Raw genomic sequence first — 22953 nt, 5'->3', positions numbered from 1 at the left:
TCTTCCATTTAGCCATCTATTTCCCACAACTTTCATTGTCTGAAATTGGATGCTGCAGCAGAGAAACTTCTAATCAAAGGGCCAGTTCCTGCAGTTAATTTTCATCCAGGGACACCATACATACCCACATTTTACTCTCCTTCCATTCTGTGCAATTATTCTATAGAGGCTATTTGAGCAGGTAAAGATTAGAGGCTTGAAAACATAAGTTCCATCATTTATGGCAAAAGCATGACATGGATAGCTACAATTTAAACGTTTCTACAATGTTCATTCAACTGTAATCACAAGATGGGAAATAAAATCTCTAAATTAAAGCTGATGGGGCTACCAGAGTCTGTAGGGCACCTTCTGAGTACAGATTCTGCTGTACAAACTCCTCTGTGATGATTTGTTATGAAATGAACTGCTGTCTAGTAAAAACCAGGCTAACACTGCCAAAATAATGGAAAAAAAATATCTCTAACAGAAGATAATCTGCCTTGGTGCCAATGGTCAAAGGGTGCAGTTCTTTGTGCCCCTCACTTCTACCACACAACAAAGACACCTCCAGGTAAAATGTGTTATCAAACCTTTCAGCTTACATAAAGTTTGCTTTTTCTACAACCTCTAGGTAGACTACAAAAACTGAATCACAGATTCCAGACAAGGTACAACACACAAGAAGACACAGGGATCAGTATAATCCATTAATATTCATGAATGTTTGAAGTTCTCCATGACCATAATCAATAGCCAATGAAGTTAATGAGATCTTTTCATTGATTTCAAAAGACACAGGGTTGAGCCTCAGAGACAACAACACCGCAATCTCTCAAGCACTCCAGCTGATAACACACACAGATAATTTGCCTCTTCCCATCCAAAATTTCAGGAATAAACAAGAAATGCTATCTTATTTAGACTGGTTTTGAGGAACGAGCAATATACCATTATAAAGGTCCATATGGAGCATTTAGCATCTTTAATTGAGGAGCAGTCAAGGCCACAGTAGTTACCCATGTTGTTAATGCCAGTATGAGATCCATAAATAAGACAACTGTTATTTATTTAAGGAAACACAAAAAAAGGCCTGAATGTATCATCCTCCCCGAAGGCTGAGATTTTGTTTTGTTTTAACTTTGGGCCTTGGAAAGCTGTGATTCTAACTCTTATGTCTTCTAACATATGTAAGCCCATCCAATAGATTTAAACATTGATAAGCAGAGTTTTTAGTTCAAACTGGCCTTGACCTTGGGCAGTGTGACATTATCTGAAAACCATTAATGGTCTGAAACTAAAGGAAAAGCTCATAAATAAAAGCAAAACCATACAAAGGTACAAAGGCAAAACAAAAAACCCCAACAACCCCAAAACAACAAAAAGAGGAAGTTTTATTAAAACTATTGATCCTGACCTAGGGCACCACAGACATTGATCTTCCCACATCTCCACAGGAAAAAAAAAAGTTAAGCCAACAAATTATTGATCTATTATGAAACCTGCTGAACAAGCCACACATTTAATTTCTTACAATGAAAAAAAATAATCATACCAAATTAGGATACGGACAAAATCTATTTCTCAAAAATTATTGGTAAAAAATACTATTGGATTAATTTCATAAAACAGACATCCTGTTAGGATGATTCAACCTTAAATGTGGGAAGGTGAGAAGTGTATGCACTGTAAACCTTCAAAGCATAGGTTTCAGATTTCAACTCATTAAAGCATATGTTTTTAAGGAAAAATGGCTAGTGTCCAATACTGAATACTGCAGGAACAGCAAATAAATGCACAGAAAAGGACAACATTGAACTTTCAACTTTAAGCACAAATTTATTTAAAAGTATCTAGGATTATTATTTTCTATGAAACAGAATACTACAGCTTTGGATTTTCTTCAGTTTTTTTCAAAAACTCAGAAAGATATATTTAGACTGACATAACACTGTAGATGTAGAAACAGTTGCTGAAAAACTGAAAGTCACCAGAATTCCCTGTTTGGTGTGCATGGAGATGGGTGGGTAGGTAGGTTGGTATCATTTTCAGAAAACAGGGATAACCTTGACAAAGTTACATCAATTACATTTATAAGTGAAAAGCACAGTTTGAATTTGGAAGGCTGTTCCAGTGCTTCCTAATTACTGGTTCTGCTGTTTCACCTTCCTTTTAGTCCTTCTAGAATGAAATTGGTGTTTTTCAGCATATGAGATAATGGAGTTAGTTTCCCTTCTGTGGCTCTGTCCCTGTATTCTTTGCTCTTTGCTTTGCAGACACATTCTCCAGCAGTATCAACCAATGTTGAAGCTACTTCTATTCCAACTTTGGAACTAGAGTCTTTGTTGCTAGATGGATATTCAAAACAAAGCACCATGTTTTATGCCTCCAAGTGAGGCTCCACAGCAGCTTCAGCTGGTTTGCAGACATGGAGCCTCATCCTTGTCTCCTCCCATGGCAAATGCTGCATGCACTCCTCCCCCCATGCTGGCACCAGCACTCATCTGGACACTGCAAGGGGCAGCTCAACACCTCACCAGGCAGCTTTCTGTCAGTCTGTGCAGGCTGATGAACTGCCCCACGTGGGTGGAGAAGTGCTGGCAGGGTGGGAGGAAAAGTAGGGGATGGAAATGTGTGTCCTAGGAGGAGCCATCAACTTCTGATTTTAATCTGTTTAAAACTGCCATGGACCCCAGTCTCAGAATCTTCTGCTTTGAAGACAGAGCCATTCTAGCCATAGAATGTGTAAGGTGAACCCTCATTTCTTCCATGACTGCTCAGAGCAGGGCCCTGCTTTGGTAACCACAAGATTCAACTACTACCATTCTTCCTTCTCGAGATTTGTGGTAGGCAGCTTCATGGTTTGAGCCAACAGAATAACAATGAATCAAGTAACATTTTCTGAACAAATACCTCACAATTCACTCAAGTTGCAACTAAAATGATACAAGTTTTTAAGTATTACAGCCATTAATTAAGCCATTTTAAGTATTACAGCAGACACCAGCAATTTATTACAAATTAATTCTGTGGATGCTCTAAACAAGGAGTAATATCAAAGGGAAGGACTAGTTTCTTAGAAAAAAAAAAGTATGCTTATTTGGGATTTAATGGCACCTGAATCAGTATCTTACTGTAAATTTGTTCAATTTTGCTCTCCAGAGTCAAGCAAGAAAGGCCTCAAGTGTTGTAAGAGGTGACCTTACTAGAATTCCCCTCCCCAAGTCCAGTTTCACTGCTGTGTGCACCTGCTCTGGGGTAAGATCTCATGCCTATTTACACCATTTCTAAGGGAGCTCTACAGTGCAGCGGGCACCGTCTTCTTCTGAAATATTTAGATTCATTTGGGATAGTAAAACCAAAAGTTGAATGTGAAGAATGGCAAAAGTGTCCAAGATTAATGGGCTATAGAATTCTTTGTCAATCAATGTAAAAAAGGTGCCCATTTAAAAAACAATTTAGCCTTAAATACACAATGATGGGCTCTAAACCACAAATTACCACACCATAAAGAAAAATTGAAGTTATAACAGATAATTCTATGAAAATGTCAGATCAATCTTAAGTGGCAGCCAGAAAAGCAAGTAAACTGTTAGGAACTATTAAGAGAGGAATACAGGACAAAAAATACAACAAAATTAAGCCACTTTGTAAATTCCTCAGGAACTTGCAAGTGGAACATTCTGGTCCTCCATTCACAAAGACTAAGCCGATCTGCAAAAAGGTGCAGTGAAGGGTGGCTCAGAGTGTCAGAATTATGGATCAAACACAGAACAAGTACACAGAATACAAGGAGTCTGGAAAACAGATTGTACAGGGGAGGTAAGCAAGAGTTCTTCAAAATCAGAAGTAAAAGACATTATACATGGAATGATTAAGGACCGGCCGTGCAATACAAGCAGTTGGAGGCAGCCAGGAACACTCCTGAAGTGTCTGAATACAAACAAATAAGGGGATATATTTCTTCATATAACACAGACTCTCTGACACTCATTATCACAGGACATGTACAATAAAATCCTACTCTGGCCTATTAAGCACAAAGACAGCATCTCTAGTTCATAAATCCCCAAACAACATTTTGCTGGAGTGTAATATGGAACTATTACTCCAGATTTGCTCTGGTTTTATCCTCTTTTCCAAGTTCCCATTGCTGTACACTTGCAAACATCACATTAGAGGCAGACCTTTCGTCTGCCTGAGTCCTGCTTCTACTATTTCACTCTGTATTGCCACTACAATATCATGTAATTTCTACTACCTAAGCAGTGGATTTGTCTATTCATAGTTATGTCTCCAAGAATCATTTTTAGAATTACAGTACAAAAACTGAATTCCTAAATCTATGTATCTGTATCTGAGAAACAAATCCAAAAATTCTTCTGTGGAATAAATACAGGCTAGTTCTAAGGAATGGAGTAGAGGCCCATATTTATTGTCCTTTAACAAACATGGATTCATTCTTCCACAGCATAAAGGAGTAATTTTTCCTCAGAATTGTAGAATGTAAACTCATTGTAGCACCTGAAACTGGAGCTAGGTTTGATACTCTTTACTAGTAGTGATAATACATCAAAAAAGGATTTCCCATCTTCACTCTCAGTTTCTGGGCTAAATTGGTGTACCATTGACTAGAGAAGACGTTCTTAAATCAATATGAAATCACTGAAACACACACATGTGCATATTTACATATGTGTGTACATATTCTTTGAGGTGCAGCAGTCAGTACACTTTTAAGTCCAGTCAAGATAACTGTATCCAGGAATTTAGGTTTTAATAATGTGCTTCACCTGTCTAATAAAATGCTCAGTCTTCCACTTCAACGCAGCATAAAAGCATGAATATTCTCAGTTACAAAAAGGTATTACCAGCTTTGCTATTCATTAATCCCTATCAACAAATGTTAATTATTAATTTAGATTCTGTGGTTTCCTAAGACACAAATAAACTGATTATTTTGGGCTTTCTGGCTCACTTGTTAAACCATTAGGGGACTAAAATGTCTTTTTTTTTTCTAAATCCACTTTTGTTCTCGAAATTTTTCTTTCTATTTGTGAATATAAATGGATAGGGAAGAGTGCAAGTGTGTAATTGTGTGAAAAAGAGAGCACATGGTAATAAAACTCAGCTACTGTTTCCCTGAGTTTGAGACACTACTCTGGGTTTGTATAAATTCATAGGAAGCCTACTTGATGAAGAAAAGGCTAGTCGAGGTTTTCCTGTCTGGAAGGCTGAGCATGAAAACTGTAAGCAAGGAATAAAAATAACATAGTTTCTTGCTTCTTAGAGAAGAACACATTAGAAGAACAGTAATTTAGAGAAGAGGAGCTGCAAACAGACCCCCCATGAAATGTCAGCAGTGTCAATAGTATTAAATGCTTCTATGTTTTACAGATAGGCTTACAGGGTAACATGTTGCTCTGTGATTGCAGCACAACCTGACAAAGAACACCTACTGACCTCAGTTTAGAGTGGGCTGTATGTTTGAACATCAGCCCTCTTTATTCCCCTCAAAAAGCATACCCCATCATGCTATTATGATCTAGGAAAGGCTCTTAAAATCTCTCATTTCCATAACTGTGATAAACCCTCTTAAAGGAAGGGGTTTTAAAAAAATCTCCTAAAATACTTAAGATCTAACATATACTTACAAAGTAAAAGGAATTTTATAATTCACAAAACATCCTATCATTTGCCATTTTTTTAATTTAGATCAGGTTTTAGTTCTATTCAAACATAAAAACTTTTAATTTTCGACCATATCTGCATACATTACCATAGGAACAGTTGTACTGGGTGACATCAACACCCATACAGCTCAGACTTCTGTTTCAGATAACATGTAGAGGCAAATGCCTACTTACTTCTTCAAGAACAAGGGCTTGGCAGGCAGGCTCTAAAATTTGGTAACATTGCAATTTTATTGTGACATATTAACTTGGCTACACTGTACTGACTTTAATTTATGGACTTGATCAAACAACAATGATAACACATAGAAATCTACAAAACTATTTCTGCATGCACTATGTGGTAGGTGCACTAATGAATTTTTAAGACGTTTTACCACATTTGCCAAAACTGCTAGTAGATTCCCAGAAATATCTCAACTAATATGTCCCAAAAAATTAAGATTTAAGTGGTTAGTAAGCCTGACCTGAGCTGGCATTAATGCTTGAATCCTTAGAAAATTCCATTTTTACTGCCATAGTCTAGCAAATGAGGTTATTATAAACATGCCCTTAAATAGAGGTGGTTCTGCAAACATCAGGGGGAAAAAAGAATGGAAAATTCTATGTTCACCCCTGAACATGCCAGATTTCATCATTCATAACTTGAAAAATGCTGAAGTGATTTTCTTTAAATTTGGATTGTTTTTCTTTCCTCTATTAAAGCTATAAAACAAGCCAAGTTTAAAGTTTGTAGCTTCAGCTGTTCTTGAATTATGCAAATATTTCAATATAAAAGCATTTCCCATTGTTGAGCTGATTTTGCTCAGACTTTCTGAAGATTTCCCTTTGGGCCAAGACCAGCCATAAAATGTGTCTGACTAAAAGTAATTTGTTTAAAACCATTATGAGCAGCTCTGTAAGAGGGATAGCTTTCACAGCATTTGATTCTGAAAAACATTAGAGCACATACAGATAGGACATATATGTTCCTGCCAGAGCTTGTGATTTTTGGTGCATTTCTTAAAAGCTCCAGCTGCTGAAATCAGGAGGCTGCACGTGTTCATTAACTTCCCCATCTCTCTCTGCTTACCTATTTCTTGTGGTTACAGAAACAGTGTGAAATGTATCCTATAAGCTTAGTCAAACCTCAAAACTCAGTCAAATCCAGAATCTCAGGCCTGCTAAGAGGGATATCAGGGAGCAGGCTGTGGTAGTGGGATCGGAGTCTTGATAGCCAAGGAATTCCTAGGATGGCTGAGGAGCATCTGCACAAGAAATTAACCCAATACTGTTCCTCAAATCAACTTTTTTTGAGCAAGTCCACAGATCCCATTTTCAGTTACCAGTCCCTTTCCCTAAGCATAATTCTCTGTGCTGCAAGGCTTTGTCACAGGAATCTCAGGCTGTTTTTTCAAAAAGATTTATATCAAAATTCAGTTACATTGGGGACCAATGATAGAGAAAATTACAATCTTTTTGTCTGTGCTCATTCTTAAGGTCACTGAGAAGGTCCAACACCTCCAAGTTTTTCCGTAAAAAGATAAAATTCAACATCATCAAAAAATACACCTCTGGCTGCCCAGAGAGGTTGCAGATATTCCCTGGAAATGTTCAAGGTCAGGCTGGACAGGGCTTCGAGCAACTTGTTCTAGTTGAAGATGTCCTTTTGCATTGTAGGGGGTAGGACTAGGTGACCTTTAAAGGTTCCTTCCAACACAAACCATTCTACAGTTCTATGATATGGAAAGGAAAACTTCACACCATAATCTGAGCTTGTGCTCAGTGGAGTCCTATTAGAAGGTGACAGTTAATTTAGTCAACACTTCATCTGCCACAGCTCCTGTATGCCAATCCTAAACATTCCTTTTCTTCCCTCTAAAACATACTGATCACACTCAGCTTGAATTTGAGCTTGCCTCTTCCTTGCAATGACAGAGAACAGGACAGAAGGGAGAGAAAAGGGGCCTTGGGGCTGGAGTACTGTGATAGAGCAGATAGGAACAGACAGCAGAAAGACCCAATGCACTCCATGATAAAGACAGAGAAATTTCTCCTCTGGAAACACAAATAATTCCGACAGCCAAAGAAAGTGGACTGACAAATGGGAATTAAATTAGATTGAGACTGCTGATGCAGTTTTTCCTTCTTACTGTTTCCATGATCTGCTCCAGGTGCATGGACCTCTAAGCTGTCTGTCAATCCATACCTGACTGTCTACAGCTTGTGGTCTGAGGTGAGCCACCAGTATTTTTGGTTGACATTAAAAAATTGTTTTATTGTTGTATAAATTGCAGCAATTCGTAAAATGACAGAATCTTTGCAGTATGGCTAGGCCAGATTTTTTGAGGAAGATGCTTTTTCAGCTGTCTCAGTCTAAGCTCTCTCATACTCAAGAACTATATTCTCCAATCTGTTCAGTCAATCTCTTCTTTTAGTAATAAGCTGTGCCTTTCTGCCCTATGCTCTGCTCCTGAAATACCTGTTGATACTTCCATCCTCTGGAATGTTCGGGAATCGAGAACTGTTGCCACATTTCTCTCCAAATGTAATGACCAGCTGCATCTGGCCTTCTTCGTATCACACACACCTCTACCCTGCCCTAGAAAGTCCACGTCAAATTTTCACGAAAAATTTGCATCATTCTGTGCCTCTTCATGAATGGCCTGGCAATCTGCAACAACCCCTTTTATCCATCTTATTTCCTCTCCTCCTTCCAGCCAGAACCATATCCAAGTATATTCCCTCATTATTTCCATAACCTGATCCTCATTTGACCTACACATAACTCTTCAAAGAGGTGCACCCTCCTCTCGCAACCCAACCCCACGACTGCCTTGGCTTGGAACATCCTTAAGAGAGCCTTTGACAGAGCAAACAGAGCTCTGTTACAGATGTCCTCACAGCCTTCCTGCTGCCTGTCTCATTCTGCCATGATGGGGGCAGGGGGAAAGGGAAGGAGGATGGGGGTGGCCATCTGGAGGTGACTCTTCACAGAGTGCAGCCTCTTCCAAGCCACACAGGGTTGGCCCTCCTGGCTGCCAGGGCACTGCTGACTCATATCCACCTTGCCATTGGCCAGGACCTTCAGGTAGGTCCCTTTCCACAGCGCTCCTCTCCAGCCTCTCCTTCCCCAGTCTGTACACACAGCCAGGGCTGCCCCATCCCAGGTGCAGAATCCACCATTTGCCCTTGTTAAGCTTCATATGGTTGGTGATTGCCCATTTCTCTAATTTGTCAAGGTCTCTCTGCAATCTGTCGAGGTCTCTGCAGAAATATGTTGTTCAACATAATAAACATGTTGTTCTTATTATTGTTAACCTGGACAAAATATAAAGCAGAAGGTATGAACAAGCATACCCAAATCCATAGCTGACTTTGCAAATACTATTTTAATCTAGGCACAAGCTCTCGGAGACTTTACTGTTCCCTCAAGGGCAAGATAAACAACACAGCCTGCTTTTTCAAAAACCATACTTACTCCCATGTATTAGAAAAAAAAAAAAATAAAAAAAATTATACTGGTAACTCCTAAATGTGGTAATTCTTCTAAAGATAATTTAGAAACTTTTATACTTTCCATTGCAGGTTTCAAATCTAGACCCTGTTAGTTCTGAAATAAGTCTCGTAGCAGCACTCTATGCCATTCTGCGGTATCATCATATGCTAAATTAAGGGAAGCATCTTCCTTTTTTCATTATTATTTAATGTGAGGAGGTGGGAAAAAAGATGGTCCACACCAAAGAAAAAGGGGGAAACAATAACAAATTGGTATCTCTTTCGAGAATTGCCCCACAGGCCAAACATTTTTATGTTCTTAATCATTATTAAATGACTTAACATGACACACAGAGCCTGGCGAATGATTGCATCCTGACACAAGAACGAATTACAAATGAAATGAAAGATCAAGCTGTATTAGAGGACTGCCTCTGGGAAATGAAAATCTTTAATTCTCTTTTATTATTGACATTTATTTGGCTGCCATGAATAACAACATAGCAAGGAGATTCAGCTATGCTTGTGCGCTGAATAGCTTATCCCACGGCTCAAAACTGCCTTAACATTTATCATGTTTGCTTTTGTAGCTGACACCATTGCATACAGTCTCTATCCATCTCACATTTATCATGCATATAAAGTGCATTCTCTAATTTAAGTTCATTTCATAGTGAACAAACAGCTAAGATTAGCAAGTGTCAGTCCTCAAATAAGCTCCCGGTTGTAAAAATATCAAAGACGGGATTAATGGATTTGTTAACAACTCCAGTTTGAAGAATAAAAAAAGTACTCAGTGAAAATTAAATAAGAGTACAGGAGGGATACATATAAGATTTAGGTTTACTATGTTATTACTAGCTCATGTATAAAAACATTTTTATGCTGCTTTTTTCAGTCAACTGTACAACACTCAAGTGGAGTGCCTCCACACGGGCCATTCACACTAGGCAGTAACTTTCTGGAAGGAACACTTCCATCATCATTCAGTGAGATGCACATACCCAACTCTCACTGACTGATTTCTATTTCCTTCATTACAGTTTGTAGCTAACAAAATAGGGGAAGAAGCAAGCTACTGAAGAAATAATTCAAACTGCTGCTAGGAATGATCTTTACAGCAGTGACATACCTGCTTAGTGCCCAGCTCTGAAGCCACAGTCTGAAGCCAATTCTGATTTTGAGGAAAATATCATATGAGTAAGCACCAGTCCCTTAGGTGCAAAGCTTCCTCTACTTCACTTGATTTCCAAAGGAGGAATTCAGGCCAGCCTAATAACTTACCTTGTGAAGGAATGAACTACTAAAATGGCTTGCCACAGCACATGTTTTTAATAGCTTTATTTAGTCTAGAAGCATAGGTGGACAGAATTAAAGAGACTGTCAAAAGGTAGGCAGTCATGTTTATAATGCTTCAATCTGTGCGTCGTACATCATCAATTTAGACAGCAGAAACTACTTGTATCCCTGCTAGAACACCTTTTTCCCACGTACTCTTTTGAGAATTGAAGAGCAGACGGCTGAGAAAAGCTAAAGTGAGACTTTCTGCTCAGAGCAAAAAAAGCCTGGAAATTCACTTAGTACTGGATTTCACTTCCTCCTCTTTGCAAATGTTTAAATATACTACACTGTTGCACAGCTGTTCTCAGCAGGCACAGTGTATTCTTGTTTGCAGCAAAGATGGCTACACAGATAAAATCTCAAGTCATAAAAATCTGAGTAAAACCAACTGGATCAATATTTTAAATCTAGGTTATAAAAATGTTCAGAACAAAACTCTCAGGCATTCTTGTGAAATAAGTAACTTCTTAAATTCAGACTCTTGAAACAATTAAAAGCACAGAAGATGAGAGACATGGAATAACATCAAAAGGCAAAGGCTCTGACTACTATTTAAAAATTGTAAAAACCACAACTTGTAACTGATTAGCTGGAGTATTTACTGTGAGCAACAACAGAGATATAAAAAACATACCTGTAGCTAATATAGTGTCATCTTTGCCTTGGGTAAAGACTACAATTCGCTGCCTTTTAGTGTTCACCTTCGGCAGGGCTTGTGTCTTCCGGGCTATCTCTTTAATGTCTTCAGTCTATTAAGAGAGAGAAAGAAAATTCTTGTTACAGCATACTGGAGTAGTGGGAACTTTATTAGCAGATCAAAGATTTATTTTCTTACAGCTAGGTATAAAATAGACTTTACTGTCAGTAGAGGAAGATTTTTAAAAGGAAGAATACTTCATTCTCCAAAGAGTTTATGTAGTACTATGAGACCATTGTTTTTAATCTTGATAATGATAGTTCAGCTATTCCAACCACTACAAAACTGCAAAGCTAACAAAGGAATTACAGAGCATTTCTTAATGAGCAATTAGTGTGTTTCTTTGCTGCTGACTGGATTCTAACCATACCTATCATAAAATTAAAAATAAAATTGGTAAGAGATTATGTTGGATAAACTCTGAGCCTGATTTTCATCCCATTTAGCCAGGTTTTATACTACTGTAATACCTCTGACTTCAGCATGCTTACAAATACTTTCTCTAACTTCCCTACTGCAGCTGGTCCCATCAAGCAAACTGTACACTGTACCCCTGAGAGGATGTGCAGCCCAGCTCACATTAGCTGGTTGCATAACTGAGATGCAGGGAAGCAAAGGGCAAAAGGTATATTCAGTGGGGCACAGAACATAACCCATTTTCTAAAGGAAGGTTCACCTGCAAAAGTTTCAGAAATCTTTATTTTAAAAGGATGTTGTATTTCACTGTGCATGTAGCTAAGAACCGAGAACCAGGCAGACTGAACCAAACCTCTCATTCATCCAGTGTCTTACACACCAACAGTTTGGAATGTTTAAATTAATGCAGCAAACTCTGACACCACTACTTGTCATCAGAATATTATAATTTCTTTTCTCACAGTTGCCCTACAATCTGAAAGAAAAGAGTTTCAATTTCTAATTGACTTAGTTTTCAAACTAATCTATAACAGGTATTTCTATTATTTGAATTAGCATCAAACCCTTTTATAATGCTATATGGGAAACTTTTGTTGTCAGATTTATCTCAAGTCAGTAAGTTCTACAATGTAATGTATTTGTTGCCATAACTGATATATATTATTTTCTTTTATTTTTCTAACATTAGGAAAGGAGTATGTATGATTAATTATTCCCTTCGCTATTTACTGTGTCCCACTTTGTTCACATCTGTGTTAAAAAACACTGTATTTTTTTCCCCCAGTTTTCTCTTTGTACAAGGAACTGTAGTGAAATACAGTAAGTGCCTAGCCTTGAATATATGAAAATATAATAATACTTTCTGCATTGCTTTGTGTATTATTTGTTATGAATCCTAACTTACTTTTTAACACTACTACTATTACAGACAGAGAATATGCCTGGGTTTTATATTTACCAGCACCCCTTTAAGTGAAAATACCTACCTCTTCTGCAACACTTTCAGCCTCCCTCTAATTTCTTAACTTGGGTAGTCACTGAACCCATTGATTTAAATACATGTGGCAAACATGAAGATAGTTTCCCTTTGTTTATTGGCCTCTTCACCTCTTTTTAAAATTCTTTCATACTTTTCATTTCCATATGTGATACTCTCACTTGTGTTATTTCTTTCTTCCTCCTACTTAGACAGCTAATAAAGCTTTTAGAAGGCAATGTCTGCTACCACAGAAGAGAACTGAGGACAATAACAGGGACCATATTACCCCTAATTCTCAGAAGGCAAGGAGTCTCTTAAAGATGTCAGAGAAAAAAAATTGAAATTGTTGCTCTTCTGCTTTGAAATGATTTTTTTAAGAGGTTTATGAACAGCAGGGATCAGCTGGTGGCACAAGCTGTTGAATACAGGATGGATGGAGAATGCAGCCCTCCAGCCTGGTAATTCATAGCCTTACCAAAGCCTTGCCATACAGAAGTTAACCTCAACTCTGAACCACTTCAGGCCTTGATAATTAAGAGATCCACAAACTAAAAATTGCAATAAAGCATCACAAAGATCAAAGGAAACAGGGGAGAGGTGTTTAGTTTTTGCTAAGTAGGAAGTAGCTATTAGTGACTTTATTAGGCACATTTTCAGTGGACTAAAGCAGGCACAGAAATCAAAGAGCTTGAATATATTTGTACAATGTATTTACAGGCACGATGAATTTTAAAAGGAAAATGATGAAGTTATAATAGGAGAAAATGGCATGATCAAGAGATGATTTCTTCAGCTTAAGGAAGAATAAAGATTAACTTAGATGAAGAAAAGAGGACCCCGAGGAAAGAGATTAGTGAAGAGTGATGGTAAGGATGAAATAATGTACACAGGGAAAAAACATAAAAAGCACGTACATTTTCAGGAAGAATTAAATATATAATAAGCATGTAACAGTAGAAGGAAAGTATTTAGGGTGAAGAGGTAGGTTTTTTTTTTAAAAAAAGCAGAAATTCCAAGACACAATCTGTCTCATAGTGCAGACTTTAGAAATAACTGAATAATGTCTTCTGTGAAAATTAACTTCATCATTTATAGCCAAAATTACTTCTCATACTAATTTTTTTCTAAGGAAGAGAATAAAATAGAGCTTCAGCGTGAATGCTGAGGAGGCTTTAACTTTTGCACAGTTTTTTCTTTTAAGGTACAGCTGTGATATTTTACAATATGTGAATATTTACAGCTGAAGACAGCAGAGGTACTAACGGCCCTTATTTCATTGTCAGGAAAACATCATCAAATGTTGCCATCTCTGATTTCTGTTCAGAATAAATAGCCAAAATGTATAGTATTTGTTTAGCAGTGATTTTTACCTGCCCATTTACTGAGTTTTTCTTACATGCCCTGTGCCTACAGACATGGCTGAATGACAAGACTGTACTCGTTTGTGGTCCTAAAGCCTCTATACACACATCCAATTCACAGGATACTGCCACATACCCACTTGAATCTGATTTAACAAAGCTGACATACAAATGCCACTATGGCATGATTTGCCTGTTGATGCTGCACCTGAAAAACCTCTCATGTGGCTTTCATTGTAGCAAGTGGGATATTTGCATGTGAAGAAAGCATAGAAGATATCCCAGGATTGGACAAACTGTGGCAAACCACATCCAGCTGGAACTGCTATCAAACTGTGTCTCCTGGTTCCTACCTCTGAACAGACACCCAATAGCTGGGACTGCCACAGCCCTGACCTAAAGGCAGAAATCCTTTGAAAACAGTGGATTTGTGCAGTTTACCTTATTAACTTGAAGACCTAAAGCTGGTCCAGGCTAACGAAACTCTCTCTAATATGGTTGCTCAATGAATATGGACTTAGGAGACCTCTAACAAGAGAAGTTATTTTGCATGGCAGCTGCCACTAAACCCTTAGATATTTACTGCCCCATTCACTTCAGTTTACTTCTTGGATTGAACCTTAAATTTTATTTTTGAAGTAGTATTTTGTTTTTTTAATTTCTACATAGAAGAAACAGGAAGTTACCATTTTGGAAGAGCAAAATCTTATAAACCATTGTTATATGAAAATTATTAGAAAGGTAATTAAAATATACAGTACATATATATATACACTGTATATATATATATATATATCTAGTATTAAAGTGTCATAGAACATAAAATTCACTAGAAAACCCCAACCCCAGTGATGTTCAGGAACAGACAACATCAGAGGTAATGTTCTATTTTTGAGTATTACAGATAAGTATTGGTCAGGGGATAAAGTGAAGGAAATAATGGTCTTCAAGTATTGTGATTGATTTTACAAAAATACTTTGTATTTCAGCAAACTACCAGGGAAAACTAACTGTGGGAATGGTGCAACATAAAAAATAAAATTCCTTTGAATGGAATTTCCTTACAAAGAAAAAACCAGATTTGTGTCATGGAGGTGTTGTCTCCTACCTACAACAAGATTTCATTTCTTTGATTTTACTGAAGGAGTTTTACTGAAGTTCTCTGAATTGTAACTTATATTTTTTTCAAAAACTGTTTCAGGTGCATTGGACTCATTCCATGCATATAAGCTTAATATAGTAATAGATTAAGTATACAAAACTGTTTGGATTATTGTGAGGTAGAACAAAAAAACCATAAACAAACAACTAAACAAAAGGAGCTAGTCATCAACTGATTCTCTATGCTAAAAGATTTCTGATTAAAAAAACGAAAGTCTTTCCAGGTGGCAATTCAAATGCATCTACCAACTACTTTTAATCACTTCTATGAAAAATATCCTCTTGATTTTTGCCCTGGTCAATCAAGTCCCTTCCTTTAATTTGCCATGCTTCACCAGTTTTCCATTCTCAATATAAAAATCAAGCTTTTAAGAATTGCTGGAGATTTTTTTTTTTAATTTAATTGAAAGGCTAATTGAAGCTATTTGAGTTTTTCATAAGATGCTTTATTATCAGTGTGATATTTTATTGTATTTTATTTTTTGCCTCCACAGCACAATAGAAAACAAAACTGTGGACACTTATCAAGTTTTACTCATCTCTGTCAGCAAACTTGACATGTGAGTCGTTGCCAAGCAAGGGAGTAATAAGAGATAAGATCATAATCATTGTGCACTTTACTGATATGCTGTAATCAAATGTGGCAGATTTAGGATGTTCAGGAGGAACTGTGCTAAAATCTCTAAGCAAGCACTAATGGAAAGGTTAATATGATGGTAGTTAGCAGACACCAGCAAAAGCAGTTTGTCACTAGAGCTGAATTTAAACCAGGCACATTCAAAGTCTTTAGCTCAAGGGGGCAATAAAAATATAGAATGGGTAGACTTAATACACTACTTCCTTTCTTTTTATTGTCTAGCTACCAGAGGGTACCAATAATTTCTTATGCTTCATATTTTGGAGGCATCTGTGAAACTCATTCATTAGCATAAACTCGAAGTGTATTTTTATGCCTAACAATACAGATAATACAAATGAAAATTGACAGTGATAAAAAGTCTTGATTTCTACAAAGCAGCCATGAGAATTTGGGAAACATAAAATGAAATGGGACAGCCCACAGTTTTAATAGCTAAAACAGTGATGGCACTGATGTACCTGCTGGTGTATGGTTCTAAAGAAATCTAAATTGTAGAACAAAAGCTGTCAGTCTTTCCCTCTTTTTTTATATGCAACCAACCACACACAAAAGTGGCACATTCTGTAAGTGATGTGGTTTGAATTGCGCGGCTTCTATTATTTATGCAAAATGGGTGTTGAGCAGTCAAACTCCTCTCTATTCTTTTACACTGCAAACAAATCAATTAAGGTGGGTCTTATTCCAGTCAAAAAAAACAACATGTAAAAGGATTTATGTGTGTTCGGTTCTGCAATTTAGATTTCAGTAAGATCACTTACTATCTGCAAAATTAGCACAAGCCTTGTCACATTAATTATAGTATTTAAAACCTGCCTGTTTGAATCGGTTAGAGACCAATAGCTGATGGCTGTCCAGATTAAGCTATCTGAATGTAGCCAATGGGAGGTACTAGTCAAATAAATACCTCGAGAAGATGAAATCAAAAGCTCTGAAAATCACTGCAAAATCAACAGCATTTACTTCAAGAAAGTAGAGCATCTGACATTTTTAGAGCTCAGATGGAAAACACCAACTCAAATATGTTTTGAAACACAATTTCCACACTACCTTTTCTAAAAAGCAGCTGTTTGTAGAAGCGTGGTTTACATTAATCAGTACCTAACAATTTTATATAAAACCTTTCTAAAATTCATTTGCATAATGATAATCCGCATATGGCAGGGTTTAAGTTATTTAAGCGGTGTTATATTTCACTATTTAGTCTTGCTTCACCACTGCTTTAGCAGTGAATCCTTCTGGAGTGTAATGCAGCTAATGAGGTAGCTTTTTAACTGAACAAACTGACAGGTCCCATATCTGCAGAGGCAGCTTGAAACCGTGCCCAACCTCTCGGCTTCCCAAGAGGCTTTTCAAAATTCAATAAATAACATCTGTAGGCGATGTTGGGTGCAGACCTAGCAGAGTGCGTCATAACACTGAGCTGGCAGAACAAAGAAACCATGACGACTGCCAAGTTTCCATGGCAACCGCTGCGAGGCTTGGAGAGTATAATAGCACATCAATCATTGTCCAAAAGAACTTCATTATCAGCAAGAAAAAAACCTTTAGGATCTGTTTAGTGTGCAATTGTGGGTTAACTCACCTCAAAGCCTTGCTCTCTAGCAAAAGTGGCAGCTTCCTGAAATAATAAAAAAAGAACAGTTAATTATAAAGTGCTAGATAATGAAGAAATAACACATTTTGAAACTCATTCAGCCGGTTTTCCTTTTACACGATTATCTCAATATAGCCATATACAGTTGTTCAATTCTGATAGTTGCACCCAAAGCTTCCCCCTCTTCCCTCAAGCCCAACAACAGTACAATGTCAACACATTTCACAAGTTCAAATAAAAAAGGTACAATATGTTTTTTTCCAAGTGGGGAAAGTTACTTCTGCAGATAGGACTTGAACTAGGAAACACCCCTTAGACAGATTTTTAATTGAAATTGTATCCTATCTCCATTTATGTATGGCACTTCATGGGATACACATTATCAACCCATTTTTAAAAAAAAAATCATTTGTCATCTACAGTGCATTAAAAAACAGGATCACTAAATGTGTTCAGACCCTTGTGGCAGAATCAGATGAACATTTAAAAATACTCTGATGTCTTAATCACTGCTTTAAGCAATTTAACTATGTTCTTTTCCTGAAAGAACAGAGGAAACATCATGGTATCAGAATGTCCTCATGTCTTATTTATATTAATTGGTGCAATTAAAAATCTGTTTTGAAATAAAAGCAAGGGGATGGAAGACAATAGCAATGTTTATCCCTTACTCACTTTCTATCTTAACATTGGAAATATTGCAAAAAACCCTTGAAGTCTTTATGTTTTAACTTGCATTCTTTCAGATAATCTTTGCCAATGATATTAATAGAGGGAAAATTTTGAGCCAAAATGGTGAGCTGATCTAACTAAACAGAAATAACTACTGTACCAAAGCAATCCAGTGTGCCTAGGAGAGGTTTTAGTGCTTCAGAAAACACACAGTTGTGGACCCACACGATCTGTCAATTTGGGGGCAATAGAAGAATTTGAAGTGGGTACAATTGATTACAACAACAGTAAGTTGAGGTTAATAAAATGTGATAAGCTGAAAAGCACAACTCCTCAGGCTGCTTCACTGCAGAAACATAAGGCTGACCGGGTTACCCTTAGCTGATGTTGACAGAAAAACTGAATCATGGTCCTGACAATTGGGTGCGGGCAAGGTTAGCCACTTTGACAATTTACTTACAATTGAATCCCTTCTTGTACATCACACAGTCAATGACATTTGCTAGCCTGGCTGTCAAGAAGGAGTGTAGGGTTCAAAGATATCATGCAGTGTTTTCCTAAACCAGCATGTGATTAACAAAGCCTATGCTCATATGAAAAAAGGAGCCTTGCAAGCTTCCACTCTGAAGTGATGCACTTACAATGAACTGCAACACAATCAAGAAAGCCTCAAATGGGACTGTGACACAGAAAAAAAAAAAAAAAAAGAGAAATAAGGGAGTGATAAGGGGGAAGAGAATAAGAAAATTGACTAAAAATTATGTCTTGTAGCCAAATAATTTCTTTAACCTCAGATTTTTGGTCATGCAATTGAAATCGGAAGTTACACTGATCTGCCCTAAGGGATTTCTTTAAAATCCCAATACAGCAGGACATTAACATCTGTGTTAAAACTATTGTCTGGCCAGGAAATTGGACACCGGTACATGAAATAAAAACTGTTCCAGTCAAGTGCTGCTTTCTTGTGTGGGAGACTTTGAGAGAATTCATCTTAATTTTCTGTACTGGGGCACCCATGCACAGCACACGTGTTTTGGAAGACTTGGCCCTTCCACAAGGAAGGATAAATGATTGCACATTTGTTAAAAAGTATCTTGTCTTCAGATTCTCCTTTAAGAGCGTCATCTTTTAGCCTGGTCTGCTGCCCAGCTACATGAATAATGGCAGCCAGCATAAAATCATAGATTTTCCTGCAGTTGACCTCTAATCTAAGGGTGCCTGAACACGCCAAAGAACAACAGCAATCTTAATTTTCTTCTCTTCTATCAACTCAACCTCAGAATGAATCCTGAGCAGCTTATTTTAGTAAGGATTGTGCCCTAGAAACCAGCCTCTCTCAGAATGAGATCTCTTTAAGAATTAAGGCCTTTCCAATAAAAAAAAAAAAAAAATCCTAAAGCTCAAAACACACATTTGGACTGTACGGTTTGGTGTTTGTGAAACGCTGAGAAACGTGAGGCAGGCTCTGATTGCCAGGGACAGTTCAAAGTAAATTAACCAGATAAAAGCAATGAGAACCTTTTAGTATCTATTCACAATAACAGTGAGAACAGGAAGCAAGCAGAACCCATCTGTGCAGCCCTAGGGCACCTCATACTGAGCTTCATGTCTCTAATAAAGTAGTCAGGTTAAAGTCTAAGTGGATGTAACATGTGGAGACTGCTTGGGTTACAGCGGCCAGCCGGGGCGTTCCCTGATGCAGGTGATAATCAGTATGATAATCACTATATTTACAGGCTTTCCATTTTATATCTGACATTGAAAATCACGAAGAAGGAGGGATTAAGGAAATAAACAACCTACACAGAAGCTTTACTGCTCCCCAGAGAATGCAGCATTTTCATTCATGCGTGACATGCGACAACAGCAGAGCAAAACAGCGACAGAACAGAATTTTCTTAGGAGGCTTCATTTCACATCAGGAGTTCTTTCAGTTTTGATAAACTTTACACATTATTCATTCATTAACTCCAACTCAGCATTTTCAGAGCTGCTTTCTGTTACTGCCTACAGAACATTTCATAAAACCCTCTCCCCACCTTATCACTGTTTCATACTAAATGTATTAAAAACTCACACTCCTTTTTCTACATAATCTTTTTACTAACTGTGACAGCAAATTTGTTGTTGCACCACCTAAAGTAGAAATGAGATTTGCTTTTAGTTGTGAAATGTCATTTGTCTCATGCTGTTTGGGAGAAAAAAAAGCCTAAGTACACTCATGCTGACAAAACCTGTGTGCAATGCTACTTAATGGGAGTAACACAATGTCACCAAAGTTAACACACACCCTCTCTTTGCACAATAGTGAGCAGTTTACACAGGAAAGAGAGATTAATTAAGGAGATAACAATAAAAAAAGACAACTTCCTTTAGTGCTGGCCTTGCTGTTATGTTAGAATTTGCTTGCTAGCTGAAAACTATTTCCATTCTTGCATGTATTTTACTGCTGTTGGAGTACCAGCTGAAAACTATTCCCATTCTTGCATGAATTTTATTGCTGTCTGAGCCCCGGCATTCAGTAAAAGGAACTGTTTATAATCTACACACAGGCTAATTTTAACGGGACTTGTTAAAATCCTGAGCCCTTTTATCTGCAGCAGTACAAACTATTTGTTTATAAGTAAACAGAAACATACCCTCCAAACACAGACTTCATCAGCCTCTGCAATCCTAGGAGTAACATATAATCCCTCTGTTAGCCCCCTGTGTTAGAATACTTTTATGATTATAGAGTTAAAACGGCTCAACTTCAATAATTGCATGTTTAGTTTGCCATGAGACACAGAAGGCACACCATATATTGAATATTCTTGACACATCCAATTTATTTTTTTTTTGTTAGTACCAAGGTTTTATGATTACTTGATCAAATTACAACCAAAATGGTAACAACATGCATAGTTGCTTAAAATTAATTCATGTAGGCCAACATAAAACTCACGCAATTGCACTGAACGGCATCTGAAACCATGTATTGCCAAAATTAACTGACAAAGGCTGTTTCAAATACACCAGCAACATTATTATCTACAATATGCATTTTAACCTTTGTATGGGAAAAAAAGGAACACTGAAAACTAAATTTGCATTTCATTGCCAAAATCAACATTATCTCATAAAGAAATGATAAAACAGCAGGACAGCAATGATACCCTTGCACACTGAATGCATTTCCCATAATTGCACAAAAAAGCAAATGCAGGGGACGCTGAAGATAATCCCTCCCCTGCCATCCTTCTTGGTAGGGAAAACATCTCACGGGATCACCTCAACTCACACATTACAGTACTACCCCCTGGATTTGATTTACTGTTTTTAATTGGGAGATTACTGACAGGTTTTGAGGGAGTTCCTACTTCATTAACTGTAAACTTCCTGACTTGCCCAAAATATCTCCTATTTACATTTTCAGGAATACCATGCTCTTCTCTCTGCACAGCAAGCCTGTGACAGGTTCAGCCCAGCCCATGAATGGATACAACCTCAAGCCTGCACATACACAGAGCATGTGCAAGTAAGGTCCACAGAGCTCAGTGCAGAGCAGAGTGCCTAACAACATAAAGAAATAAGAAAGCAAACTTGTGTGGACTCACTCAGCGAGAAATAATAAATGACCATGAGGACCACATACTTTGTGTCTGCATTTGATGGGACCATTCTTACTGGTAACAGCCATGTTTGATTGTAATTTGAATAGTACTTCCAACATTGTACATTACAAGCCTTTCTAGACTGCTAAAATCTTCTAAAAATGACTCTTAAGCATTTCCTCCCTTTCCTACATTTCAGAAGTATGGATTGTTAGTTTTCATCTATTTATATTGTTTCCTTGAACACACTGAAGGCTGTGATTATCTCGCTCAGGTAATTCCCTTTTTCTTCAGTAAAATCATTTGCTACCATTCATCCCACTCCTGAGTTCATCTCCAATCCTAGTGTAAATTTGTGTTCTTTGTATCCTCCTTTGCTTTTCTACAGATTGTACTGTTTGTGACAACAAGTTGCTTTCACAAATCTCTAACATTAAAACCCTGTTATCTAAAAGGAATGGGTGACAACTGAAATAAACAAATGAAGATATAGGGAAGATCTGTGCAGAAGTGATGCCCATTGATATTTACACCTTCATTCTGTAGAAGACAGACTCAAATAATCAAAGTTGGTTTAGATTGATAATCTCCTTTCTTAGAGGCAGATGCTTAACACTCATATTTCTGAAAAAGACATTTTTATTCATGCTTTCCTAAAGGACAGACTTGTAAAATCAAAACCAAACCAAAAAAAAAAAAAAAGTATTATTTGTCTCTCTGCACTATAGAGATGTGTTTATTGTAATATAATTACTAAGACCTGTAGTTCACCTTTCCTTAAGCAGTCACATTTGTCCTTTTGTCTGTATGTCCCTTCTATCATCTTTCCCTGTTCCTAACAAGAAACTTTCTTATACAATTCTGTGTTTCCAGAGCTATACCCTTGTTTTATATACATCATAGGTACTGAGAACCTCTGATTTCAGTAGCATCTGTAGTGCCCTGCAAATCTCAGTATGAGTCAAAAAAAAGATACTCTCTTTTGTTACAATCTCCCTTCTTATTTTCTTGGAATACAAGAATGAAGAATTAATTATAGAGACCACTATGTGCCCTCCCTTTTGATATTTCCTTCCTAAAAACCTTGTCACAGTGCAGGAGATAAGCAAGATTTTAAGAAAGAGACCTAGTGAGCTGTGCTATGCCATGTTTTCTACTTCAGGCCAGTTTATACTAAATATGACCCTGAAAATGGGGCTTAAGGCACAGAGAGGACAATGGATTTTCAATTGTTGCCTTTGAACTACAACAAAGATGTCATAAATACACCCACTAACTTCACAGCAGGGTTGGTGGGGTGTTCTTCTATCAAATCCAGGTATTTAATGTAGCCCATTAACATGCAGCAA

General features: G+C 37.3%; 1 protein-coding gene across 3 annotated transcripts in view; it reads right to left on the bottom strand.

Moving 5' to 3' along the window:
* ADK (adenosine kinase) overlaps positions 1-22953 on the bottom strand; it is a 272405-nt gene that overhangs the window by 30115 nt on the left and 219337 nt on the right. For all 3 annotated transcript variants that reach the window (XM_086901108.1, XM_086901110.1, XM_086901109.1), the window contains exons 8-9: positions 17328-17363; positions 11125-11239 (exon numbers count right to left, since the gene is read on the bottom strand). In XM_086901108.1, coding sequence (XP_086757234.1) covers positions 11125-11239; positions 17328-17363 — 151 coding nt within the window. The remainder of the gene's footprint in view (positions 1-11124; positions 11240-17327; positions 17364-22953) is intronic.

Source organism: Cyanistes caeruleus, chromosome 8 (genome assembly GCF_971803275.1).
Source record: "Cyanistes caeruleus chromosome 8, bCyaCae1.hap1.1, whole genome shotgun sequence".
Lineage (NCBI taxonomy): Eukaryota > Metazoa > Chordata > Aves > Passeriformes > Paridae > Cyanistes > Cyanistes caeruleus.
The sequence above is the reverse complement of the archived record's forward strand: the minus strand, read 5'-3'. Positions and strand labels throughout refer to the sequence as shown.